The sequence below is a fragment of the Petromyzon marinus genome, chromosome 35 (assembly GCF_048934315.1).
Source record: "Petromyzon marinus isolate PM22_M1 ecotype Great Lakes invasive population chromosome 35, UKy_Petmar_22M1.pri1.0, whole genome shotgun sequence".
Taxonomy (NCBI): domain Eukaryota; kingdom Metazoa; phylum Chordata; class Hyperoartia; order Petromyzontiformes; family Petromyzontidae; genus Petromyzon; species Petromyzon marinus.
Genome location: NC_133701.1, coordinates 535,986 through 548,704, shown reverse-complemented (window position 1 = coordinate 548,704; position 12,719 = coordinate 535,986). Strand labels below are relative to the sequence as shown.

At 49.1% G+C, this 12,719-nt stretch overlaps 1 protein-coding gene across 1 annotated transcript; it reads right to left on the bottom strand.

Annotated features, from left to right (window-relative positions):
• Window positions 1-116: 116 nt before the first annotated feature.
• Window positions 117-12,653, bottom strand: LOC116948790 (TFIIA-alpha and beta-like factor). Its single transcript, XM_032965881.2, has 11 exons — window positions 12,242-12,653; window positions 10,731-10,832; window positions 9,365-9,473; window positions 8,013-8,068; window positions 7,211-7,283; window positions 6,580-6,953; window positions 5,088-5,180; window positions 3,642-3,934; window positions 2,499-2,907; window positions 1,382-1,471; window positions 117-1,014 (listed from the first exon to the last, which is right to left on the bottom strand). Exons 1-11 carry the CDS (start codon window positions 12,272-12,274, stop codon window positions 907-909), a joined length of 1,740 nt encoding a protein of 579 aa, XP_032821772.2. The 5' UTR covers window positions 12,275-12,653; the 3' UTR covers window positions 117-906.
• Window positions 12,654-12,719: the final 66 nt, after the last annotated feature.

The window sequence follows — 12,719 nt, the reverse complement described above, 5'->3', positions numbered from 1 at the left end:
CTGTGCTTTGAGAAAATTCACTCAGAGGGTGGTGTAAAAATAAAAAGTATTACTTCGTGTAGAGAGACCATGTATAAATGAGATGTGCAATGTCTCACCGAGTTACAAACACAGCATTTGATAGACAATTTACAAAGCAATTTATTATCAGCAACCAGCCAATGTGTGTTCACTACTTTGTACAAAAAATATATACAGTACTTGCAACCACTTTTCAATGAAGCTGAAAAATCACGAAAATATAATATTCTTACAAAATAGCATGAGTACAAGTATGAATGTGATCAATGATAAACATTACAAAACCATGCACTTTAAAGCACAATACGAGTTTTCGCGGTTGTGCTGCGGAGAGAAGCTCCAAGCAGGTGCAGCGGAACATCTGACATCGTGCCAAACACCGTATCACCCGGACCCGCAGCGGGGAAGCGGTGAGTCGTTCTTCAGGTCATGCTACGTGCATCATGGACCCGTTCCTCAGACTGGAAAATTATAATTTATCTAATTTTTGTCAACAACAAAGACCACACAGGCCATTGTTTCCATTACCAAATACTGGGCAAATCGCAAAGGCAAATGTGAATATGGGTTTTTCATTTAAATATAATAAACCAGTGTTCATGTGAAGTCAACTCTTTAGGAACTACCATTTAAAGAGATTATGGAAGAAATATCACCAATGTGCCCCCCTCGGTAAATGGCACAGAACTGTTACAAATGAGATTGTAGTTGTTGACTCAATTTTAAGTTGAGCATCACAACTCTGCCTAAACTCACGAACACAAGTCAACAAGGGCTGCTGCGCCACTCGTAGCAGCGCGTGCACGTGGGTGTGTACACACACACGTGGGCACGTGCGCGTACACACGTGTGCGCGTACACACGTGCGTGTAGCGAGGCTCTGAGTTACCACTCGGCGTCGCCGGCGAGTTTGGAGAAGAAATAGTCCAGTCCATCGAGGTTCATGATGCCGTCCTTAAAATGGAACTTCCATTTGTTCTTGCTTCGATGAATCTGAAAGTCAGCAGAGTGAAAAAAATCAACTCATCTCCCCGCTACAGTCTTAACTGCAGCCCATGAAGTCAAGAGAATTGCAGTTGATAAAAAAGACTCACGGATGTAAATGACAAAGCCAGGATGTGCAAGGGCCCAAAAACGTCAATGACCAGCAACAAACAGCATCGTCAAAGTGATATTCGTAAGAACGTAACACACGGTTTTTTTTATTTGGGCAGGGTTATTGTTACGAGAGCTGGAGAAGAGAGACGGCGATGGGAGGAGGGCATCCCAGACTGAGAGAGTGCGGGGGAAAAATCAGAGTGCCAAGTGGGGCGAGACCTGCAGTGCCGTGGTGGTTGTGGTGAACGCAGTGTCGCCATACCTTGTCGTACTGACACACCACCACGTTATCAACATCAAACATCTCAGAATTGTCCTGCTCGCTCACATCGTCCCCGGAGTTGAGGGGGTCCTGCCGGGAGAAGTGGGGGCACAGGGGAAGACGGGGGGGGGGGGCGGGGGAATTCACGAGCTGCACCGCGGGTTGCGCACTGCGCTCGATGGGCAATGGGGCCTCGGGTCGTTGGTCACGGACGCTCCAGTTGTGCTTCATTGCTCTACCTCGGTTTTATTTGTTTTGCTTTTGTTATTTTGGTGACCAAAACTACAAACACCATTACGGTCTCTCGTGACCTCACGTGGTTAAACATGAACCTGAAACTTCTGGTGATTTTTAACAACTTTACCTTATAAGGCAGTGAGATACTGGACATGACGGCCTAGTCTCTCACTTCCATCCTGACGTACTTGGTAATTGCTCGATGCTTTGTCGTGGATTTGAGTTCGTTCCGAGATGGCGACTGCTCACAGGCACTAGTAAATTGGTTTTGTTTTGCCCTTTATGGTAAAATCACCGAAACGCGAGACCTCAGAGGCCAACCCCCATTGTTGTTCTGCACTCCCCTCACAATCATCATCCCACACTGACCAGCATGGCGAAGTATGGTCAACTCCCAAACAGTCGATTGACAGAACGGCTGTACACGTGCATACTGCTTCGTTAACGAGGTGTTCCTTTGAAAAGGGTTATCCTCCTCGACGGCTCCCGCCTGACTTAAAGGACGTGTAATGTGTCTGCATCCTTACCGCGCAGTAAATATATTAGTAAGCCACTGCACTTGTACCAAAAGACGTGGTTCACTTGGACCGATGTGTATGGACACGTCATGCATGGCACTAAGAATGTTTACAAGACAATGAGAAACAAGCAAAACAGAATGTGCAGGTTTTCCCACCTTCTAAAACCTGCCCGGCGTGAAAGAGTAGGCCAAATACCCTCTCGTAGGACTCCCTGGAGCTGTCAGTAGCGGAGGCCCTCCTGCTAGCGGTGGTGCGAGCAAGCAGTTGCAGGGCTGCACCTTTTTCCAAGCGGAATGTTCACACAGCGCATGACAGAACCACGAACCGCATCGGCAAAACAACGCCTCGGGGTCAAATACCTCCTCCACAACGAGCTCCTCTTCCAGGAACTTGGCGTCCATGTCGTCCACCCCGTCGCTGTCGTCGCTGCTCGTGGTGGTTGTGCTGCTCAGGTCATGACCCTCGGGCTCCTCGGAGCTGTCTTCAGCACCGTCTAGCTGCAGGAGCAAGGGCAGCTCGTCTGCATCTCGTCGCGCCTTCTCCGAGCCGAAGCTGGTGCCGCAGGGTTTCAGGCCACAGACTTTTGGCTCCTCCTTGACATTCAGCACACCGTCAAAGTCAAAGTCCATCTGGAAGTCGCCTTGAGCGTGGTGCGACAGAGCCCCCAGAGATTCCAGGCCGATTGCGGCGTGCGTAGTGAAGCTGTCGGGATCTATTAACCGCGGTGAGGTTTCGAATTGCAGGTCTTCCAGCAAGTTCTCCGCATCGCTGGAATGTAAAGTCAATGTCCCTTGAGTACAGGATCAAGACATAACAACAGATGATGTACGGCACATCACAAATCCGACCAGCTATAGGCGAATCCAAAAGTTAGAGGGAATGTACCTTTACACCACCAAGCACAAACACAGCACTGGGCGCTGGCAGCTACTTCGTCAGGGTGGATACGTGACATTGTACTGCATTGTACATTACACTGTTCATGCATCAATAGACCTCCTTTGCCAGTACCAAAATATAATAATAGGGGTTTTTTCCCCTTTTTTCTGGCAACAAAACTGAAACCTTTTACAAGGAATCATGTGTGCATTAACCACAATACTTGTGGTCAAAATACGAACAAAAAACACACTATGATAATATATGCATTGTCCTTGAAACTGATTGATCCACACCATGGACGGCTTTCTTTTGAGCCTCGACCCAATTGGTGCTAGACCAATTGGTGACGGAAACCAAACAAACCCAATTGGTGTTAGACCAGAGGACGCCAAAAGGCGCCAAAAGGCGTCCTCTGGTCTAGCATAAGAAGGGAACGTCCCACTAAAGTGGACATCGCAGAACTACTTCTGACTAACATGACGGTTTTCACATGTTTGAAACGAGTATGTTCTAGTCTGCTCATCAATCCGATATTCTAAATGAACTCAACACTGCTGACATGCTTTATACTGTTCTACAGAACAAGCAGCAAGCTTTGTCAGTCGACAGCTGCAGGGCACCTGTTGAGCAGATAGAGGCGATCGTCTCCCAGAGCAGCAGCAGCAGCAGCAGCGCTGCCGTCCGCGACGTTGGGGAACGGCTCCCCCTCACCCCACGACTCCAGGCTGGGCTCACACTCTTGCACTCTGGGCGCCACCTCTGACCCCACTCCTCCTGTTGCCGCCGCTGCTGCTGCTGCTCCCTCTTGCGGTGCCGCGCTCCCGTCGAGCTCCAGCAGCAGCTGCGGCTCCAGCAGCGAGTCGAGGTAATCGGGATCCGACATCGCCGACAAGTCCATCGCTCCTCGTCCTTCCTGTAGAATGTCATTCCGGACATACAGTACCCTGGTGTCTACAAACTAAGTTGCCTCTGTGGTAGTAGTTACATTGGAGAAACCAAACGCCATGTCTCGGACCGCATTCGTGAACACAAAGCAGACCTTAAACACGGTAGGACCAACACCTCGGCCGTGGCAGATCATTGTTATAATTCAGTAGGCTCACATGATATTGATTTTTCCAAGACAGAGGTTCTTTGTAAGCCATCTGGCTACCATGAGAGATTCGTTCATGAGGCTATCCACATATACAAGCAGAGACAATTTCAACCGAGCAGATGGATTCTGGCTTAGCAATCATTGGAAAGATTTAATAAACCATTTCAGGTCTTAATTGATTGTTCACACTTAGTGGCTTTCAGACAGCATACAACATTAATTTTTCGTCTCCCCCCTCCTCTTTTCAGAACATAGATGGACTAGTCCTTCTAAATAAACTGCCAAATCGCTGCGCGTGGCGCTGACGTCTTTTTATAGATAAATAAATACACCGTTTAAAAATAAATAAATTTATGCAAACCGACACACCTGATGACGACCGTTTGTGTTATGGTCGAAACGTCGTGAAAATTTTTATTGTTTTATTTTATTGTTTCCCTTCAACGTGACTTTACAGAAAGAGCTAAGAATATGAATTACTGCAGTCACGAAAGCTTTAAATCAAAATTTAACGGCCCCAGCGTCTCCGTCCCTGCGCTGCCCCAGGGGGACGGAGACGTTCCAGACTCACGAGCTGCGGTGGACCCCTCTCCCCCCTCTTACAGGGGCCGATGTCCGCTACGTTGGGACGTCATGCCAAAGGCGCAGTGAACTTCTTCAGAAATCGATTCAGTTCTGATTCAAGAACCGATTCGGTTACGATTTCGTTCCTGAAAAGGCTCCCAACAAGTGGAGCAAAATGTCGCACATCACGCCGCATGACCCGAAAGAAAACAAATCGGAGGAGGGGGCAATTCCATATTCTGTGACGTCAGCAGTCGTCACAGCGCACTCTGGCTGCGTGACATTGGACCTCTCTCCATCCCCATGCACGTCTCTGTTTAAATCTTCTCCACGAACTGCCGACGCTGTCCAATCCATGATCGTGGCTTGCGGCTCCCGAGCGAGGCCCTGCGAGCCGCCGGCTTACCTTATGTGCACTCACACAGCCGGTGACGGCCAGCTCCAGCTCCTCCAGCACGGCCAGTTGGCTGGCGCTCCTCTGCAGGGATGCCAGCTCGCGCTGGGGGGGCACGCACAGGCACGGCGAGACGCCACTCGCGAAATTACACCGCTCGCGCTCAAGCACTTTGTCAGGAGAGTTTGAGATGCATCCAGGAGCTACGTCGAGACACTGCAATCAGCGCACCTGGCAGTTGGGTGGAAAAGGAGCCTACGCGCGTTAGGCTCCAGCAAGTCTGAACATGTTATTGTGCACTCTCACGGGTCCGGTCCATCCCGAATGCGCGCAATGATCGTTACACCCTCGCTACCAGGAAAATTGCGATCGTTGGATAATTCACTTGCGAGACGCTGGAACGGGCAACAGCACTTTGTAGACATAGTCACATGATTAAATCACTGGTCCTTGGTTTCGGGTCCAGGTTCAGATAAATTACATGTTATCATTTGTGCATGAACCAAGCCAGGTGGTCCAGCGGTAGGAGTGAACGGCTTGCACCAATCAGAAGGTTGAGTTCTAATCCTGGCTGGGGGGAGGGTGGCGGGGGTTTGACTCAGTCCCATCACCTGACGAGAGTCAATAACTTGGATGGGGAAGTCACCAGTGGCTGTTCCATGGATAGAAATCGCCCCCTCCAGTAAAATCATGTAAATGGCACTGTAGGATAATCATTAAATTGTACATGCACAAAAGTTCAGATTTCTGCTCACAAGCAAGGAGTTTTCCTGTCCTCCCATCGACATCTCTGCTGGACTACTACATTCATAAATGTCGTGTTCTTCTCCAGCCTTCAACTGGACCCACACTGTCTTCTTGCAGCTATGGTTCCCAATTGTTTAAGTTTCTAAATTGATTTGAAAAGTTAAACTACAAGATAGAATAAGTGGAGAATCGTTACCCAGTCAACATTGCAGCCGATGGCTCGATCTAAAATGCGGCGGTGTAAAGATTGTCACCAGCAGCACGAGCGTCCTGTGAGAGCCACACAGATTGTCACAAGGAGCACGAGTGTCCTGTAAGAGCCACACAGATTGTCACGAGGAGCACGAGTGTCCTGTGAGAGCCACAAAAGAGGCTCCATAGAAGTGTTAAGTCAAAAATTTGTAGAATCTTAACCGGCGCTTGTTAAATAAAAACCTTTATCCCAAGTCACTGGAGATGCTTCACCATTCGCTGTCAATGCTGAAAAATGGACGCTCAACGAGGCAAATTCGGCATTCGTGAACTGGAAAAAGCGTGGATGGTGTCGATTATGTCGCAAAACACCGGCGCGTGGAGGCTGCGGTGGTGCCGCGACTTCAGCGCCGCGTCTCTCCACTCGGCGTGCGGCAGCAACCGGCAACGCCTGGCACTGCTGCCGTCAGCGGCGCTGCGGATCAGACATGGGCTTTTTTTTCTGTCCAAATCCCAATGAACGAGATGACCAACCCCTTTACGACAATACTTCACTCCAACTCACCTTGTCGACAGCAGATCGGTCCTCGGCGTGCCATCGCTGCTGGATCTTTTCCACTGGCTGCTTGAGATTTGCGGCGTCTGCAGCCGCTGGCGCCGCAGGGCGGGGTGCGCCACGTGGGCCAGGTTCCCGGCCTTGTGGCGGAGGTTGCGTGGCATTGTCCTCCGCACGGTCCAGGGCCTGCGACGTGCGAGGCGCCGGCGCGTGGAGCGCCATGCCGCCGGTGCTCGCAGGCAGGCCCAGCGCGGGCCCAGCCGAGGAGATGGTAAGGTGGCCCAGCTGGATCACCTGCTGGTTCCGCCCATACATGGCGAGTCTGCCATCCGACTGGATGACAACCACCTTCTTGTAGTTGTGGTTTGGATCTGGCATCTGCTCTGTGGAATCGAAAGAAAGGTTGTCTGTGTTATACATTTGGGTGGCAGGGTGGTACAGGGATCGGTACACTTGTGCCTCACGGCAAGAAGAGCCTGGGTTCGATTCCAAACTCAAGCCCACGGAGATGCACATCTCTTGAAGTAATGGAACAGGAAATGAGCCACACTCCGCCATTCTCGTGAAAACGCAGAATTCGTGCAGGGCCTGATTGGTGAAAGTGACTTGAGAAGCGTAAACCCACTCCGGCAATTCCTACCTGCATTGAGAGGCGCTGGTTTTGACATCGCAGGACGCACATTGGTGCATGGCCAGGTCACTGTAGACTCTGCCTGTGGAACACAGCGCATGGAGTCAGCCCAGAAGCAACTTCGAGTCCAGCATTGCTGGCCAAGCCTCAATTACGGCCTCAGTTGGACTCACAGGAGCTTAGCAGCTGCAACTCTTCAGAGCCCCAAATACAGCACTAACCACAATCTAGGTAAGATGATCATCGGGAAATTCACGTAGAATGTTTGTAGTGAACAGATGGTGTGTAGCTCACTACAACCTGTTAATAGCGCTAGTTTACAAACTATTTCAAATGGCAATGGTCCCCATTGTAAGGGTTACGCCAACATCGCAAACAGGTATTGCTTTGACAACGCCCGTAAAAAGGCCTCACCAACTCGTATCCCAACTAAACCATTCCAATGCCCTACTGCAGTCTAGCCAAGGTGACCCCCAGTGGTAGCTATCTACATGTGGCATGTGGTGTATGCAGCACTGGCCTGCAAATGAGTGTTCGTCTGGCAGTCTCTGTGATTCTTCATTTTTATGGAAAATTAAGAGTATCTATGAGAGACTCCGTTGTAAGCGATTTAGCCAAATCATTTTCTTCGGAGAGTTGGTGGATTGCAGATGCACCCACCCACCGCCTTCACGTGTATATTGTGGGCAGTGTAAAATTATGTGGTCCGTGGTTTAGAGTTCGTCGCTGCAGTCGCAGGTTCGCTCCGCTTCTGCGCATCTCACCAAGCGTCATCGGAGTGGATGAGTCGCTGGAACCACGTGCGACTCACCGAGTTGGTCGTGTGCAGCTGGTGGAAGTTCCTGCCATTCTGGGCCACGATGTTTGCTGCAGAGTCAACACGCAGCACACACACGCACGAGTCGAGCACCCCGAGACTTGTGGCTCACAAACTCCGTGCCTAGCTCTCTCAATGTAAACGGCTTTGAAATTCATATTCTTAGGACATTCATTCAATCACTTTTGCCTTTTAAAAGTAGTTTATTTTTTACAAACATCGCTAGGTACCGGACAACTCCAAGAGGAATTCATGAATTGAAATGAGGACAGCTCAAGGTCGGACGGAGGACCCAAGTCCTGCAACTGGGCAGAGGAGTAACTCTGGCGATGTAGCAGCTTGTGATTCACCAGAGCAACCTTGCCCCATGCTCAGGCCGAATTATTCTCGGCCGGTTTGTGTTTGGCGCAAACTGCAATCAACCGAGCTGGGATGTAAGTAATGCAATGTTTTATGCGTTTTAAAATGGTCAGGGCACCAGGTCTAATTAAATACTTCCACCTAGATAATATCTTTTGATCATAGCATAACAGTGCAATATAGAGTGTCATCTCATTTATCATACAATGTGTCATCTTAATGTCTCACATCGAAGACGTAACTTTGATGTGCACACAATGTGCTTGTAAACGTACATGATTGATACACCGCTGTATTCATTTAAAACACCCAATGGGTTCGAATGTGACGTAAATGAGACCGAGGTTTCAATGTTACCATCTGGAGCGTTATCAAATATCTTGAGTTGATCTCAGACAAAGTACAAAATAATAATCGATACACATCTTGCCTATAGACATCTGAGGAGTTCAGTAGTATTGGTTCAAGCAAACCTGACTGCTGGTGAGACACCGAGTGCCAAAACTAGGTCATAGTTGGTTTGTCGTATTTGTAACCAAATGTTTATGGAATTACACTCCCAGAATGCCATGCGGCTGACGGAATGCGTAACCAAAAGTTGTTTTGTTTGTTTATATGACGGTGTATTGATCGTCTGCAATGTCTTTGGAGTGTCATCAATGGCAGAGAGAAGAGAGGCACACTCCAAATCCCTCAAACCACCCCCCGCCTGTCCTGTCACCATATCTACACCACCACTTTTAATAACCCCACTCATTATCATCAACCACTACCATATTATGTACAATTAGTTATTTTTGCTATCTACTTTAGACTAAATTAAGTTCCAAACAATACCGGAACAGACCTCGGTACAAATCAACTCCACCGCCCAAACTGAGATGCCACTTCCCGGACTGTCTGGACCCAACCCGGACAAGTGACCGCCCCACGTGGAGGGGAATGGAATCAGCTGGAAACGCGACATGTGGGAGGAGCAGCCTCACTTGAACACGGGATCTGCAGGAAGTGCACGTGAGCTTTGAGCAGGAGAAGTTGATTGTCGACGGGAAAGCTGCCAACTGCATTCGACTGCAGTAGCTTAAGCTCCCAGAGCTGTAAAGCAATGTTCACGCGCCAGGTTAACAACACACGTGACTGCATCCGTGTCGTCTGTACGGGAGGAGACAAACGCACACGAGGCATTCAGAGGTGATGCCGCTCTCTCGTATGAGCACCGAGGTAGCTTTGCTAAAGTCCAGAGTGTAACTCAGAGATCCGAAACGATGTCAGGCAGCAAAAAGTGTCAAGCTTAACGCTAGAACGGAGGCCTTCATACCAAATATTCGGATTCATTATTGATTTGTGGATCAAATTGCTATCATGGCATTATAATTCATGCAAACCCACGAACCTTTAAGCATCACATAGATGGCATCACACCCAATCCACTGAAGGCTCAAGGCTGGAGGAGATTTAATAATTGTGGCAGGCGCCTGATGATGCTGGTTTTAACTACCGGCAAAACGTCCATACCCAAGTGTTCAGTGTGGATCGCTTCACACCGGTCGTGGTGCTGCTGAATCTATAATACCGTGGCACGTTTGGCCCCGTGACACCTTTATTCATTGGGTGTGTCAGGTGGAGGAGGGTATGACACATTTTACTTTAGCGATTTGACCCTAAAGATAAATTATGAAGTGTCAAGTTTGTTTCACAGTTTATCAACTGCACAGAAGTACAGTATAGCGAGAGTCCGATGTTTATCTCGATGTATCCAAGACAAGCTTTGTGTGCCGTGGGTTTATCCAAAACCCAACACTGACATTGCCACACAGCTGAGCACAACGCTGTGACGTGTCCCGCGGTTGTATAGGACGCAAGCCGAGAGGAAACCAGGAGCACGCTGGTGAAGCGCTCAGACGAGCAGGAGACGCGCCTCGGGCTCCTTCAAGACCTTTCCTCTCAAGGCTTTTCCTCATCCCGCGACAGAGAGAGGAGCTCCACTGGGCTAGCGACAGCAGAACGGAGCGGTCCGGCTGCAGCCCCGTGGTCTGGCACACCCTCTGACTCCGCAGTGTGACAATTTGTGAGTTTAAGATCAGACTAAAGGCATTTATTTTCTCTTTTGTTTAACTTCGTTTAATCTTTGTCTTTGACATCTGCGTTTTCGTCTTAGCTTTGTGATGAATATGGCGTGCGTTATACATCTTAATGTGGGCTGGGCATGCTGCTAGGTTTTTCGCGACCCTTTATGAGACAAAAACAGATCTCCCGTATAGCCTGTATCAGACTGTTGGGGCAAGTACACGCGCACCATTATCCAAAGTACTCGCATCACGATATTGTGGAAATGTGAGCAATTCGACTTACCTTTTTTAGATCTCTTAAGACAGTCTTTTCGACTCCTTCTTCCACAAAAAACTCAATGGAGTTTTCAATCACATCCTCAATTATGGTCCTGTACAACCTCACCTGGATTTACCACAACACATTCATCACGTTCATAGGCACAGAGTTAAATATCGGATTCAACGAGGGTCGCCAACTGTTCCACTGCAGACCAAACCCAGACACATTCCTCAGCAAGTCTAGGCCAGGGGTCGGCTCCAGAGCTCTCCAAGAACTGCTTCGTGACGGTCATTTATTCAGGACCGTCTCGTATTCACGTGACGTGCATTGCGGCTCTTGAAATTGAAAGGTTTTTTTTTACGGAATTCGATTTTTTTTATTATTATTTCGGTTGCCCACCCCCGATCTTGGTCTATCGAATAAAGTTCCAGCAGAATCCAACCAGCAGATCGCGGCAAAGATCAATGCCTGCCACCTGACCACGGATCTCTCTTGTAAGATAGCCGTGTAATGAAAAAAATATTAACGAAACGACCACAGATGCCAATTCCCAGACAGATGGCCCAGGGCGCGGTTTAAAGCTCCGCCTCTGGCGGGACATTTGGCACCGATTCGCCGCCGCAGCTGTGGGCTCGGGAAGGTCGCAGCGTTACACGGGAACTCGCCATGGCATCCGTTACGATTCCCGAAATGAGGCATCTTTCAATGCATCGGCAGCACCGTAATGATGGTGATGAAAACAACTTCCACATTTACCGTTGCAATTTAGCCACCTGTCAATAGGCGTCTCTAGCAAACCGATCACCACCAGAAACCGCTCGACCACCCACCGTGACGATGGGATGGATGCTTGTTACAAAACCTGAACCTAAAATTTCAGTATAAAATCACAATATAGATTTATCATGTTTTTGAAACCCTCCTATAATTTCCACGAATTGTTTTTGAAAGTAGACAATAGCCCACCATCTCTAAATGGCTCGCCATGAAGATAAACTAAATCCCGCGCTTCGTTTCCATGGCCATCATCAGGAGGAAAGTCTACAACAAAAACAAGGTGGAGTATGATTCTAATCATCTCTAGCACACGGAGTGATATTCCGTTTTCGGCGAGAAAAGAGCAGACGCCAAGAAGTGGTGTTCGTGTTGGTCCGCCATGCCCCCTCTGGGAGGGGAAGATGAGCCCCGTGCCACGTGCAGCCCATCAGCCCGGGGATTTCAGGCCGAGTCTGAACTCGTGAATACTCAACACGTATTGTGAATCAGCCCAGCTGTAGCGAAACAACAAACTCTGCGCAATCCGCGTTACACGAGCTCCCATCGAGTGTAAAACCTGAACGGAATGGGTAACGATGCCACCCGATTGTCGCTACCGTGCGTTCTGTTCAAGCTCTCGCCCTCACGGACGTTGTGTGGACGTTACCGTCCCGTTTCTCGGAGCCCCGAGCAGAGGAGCCTCGCTGCTCACGCGCCCGGCGACTCCCAGACGGGGCTCGCGGCGAGCCGGACAGAGGGGGCCGTGCGGGACTGACCACGGGGTGGAACCTGACGGAGTCGTCCGCCATGCCGAGTGCTGTCCGCGTGCGGTGCGCTGTGGTTGACGCTCACGCAGCCAGGGAGGGAGGGAATCCTGGGTTCGTCTCCCAGCGTAGGTGTGGGTGGGTCCAGGTGTGATGGAGGAGTAGGGATGCAACGATATGGCGATGCTACGATATATCGTACGATATGAAGTCCACGACAATCGCTTCGTCCGGTTATTTTTTAAAAAAATGCTTTGTAATTATCATTGATTGAGTATATTTTCTCTACATATTTTACGTCCGAAACATAAAAAAATGAGCAGAATCACAATCACACCTCTCGATAATAAACAGCTGCTACCCATAAAATGAGTGCTGTGCTGCATGTGATCCCGAGTGATTGGCGGGATGGTGATTGCATGAAGTCATCACTTTCGCAGTTAGTTTATTTTATTATTTTGTGTAATTGAATGCACGTGCGTGCATTACA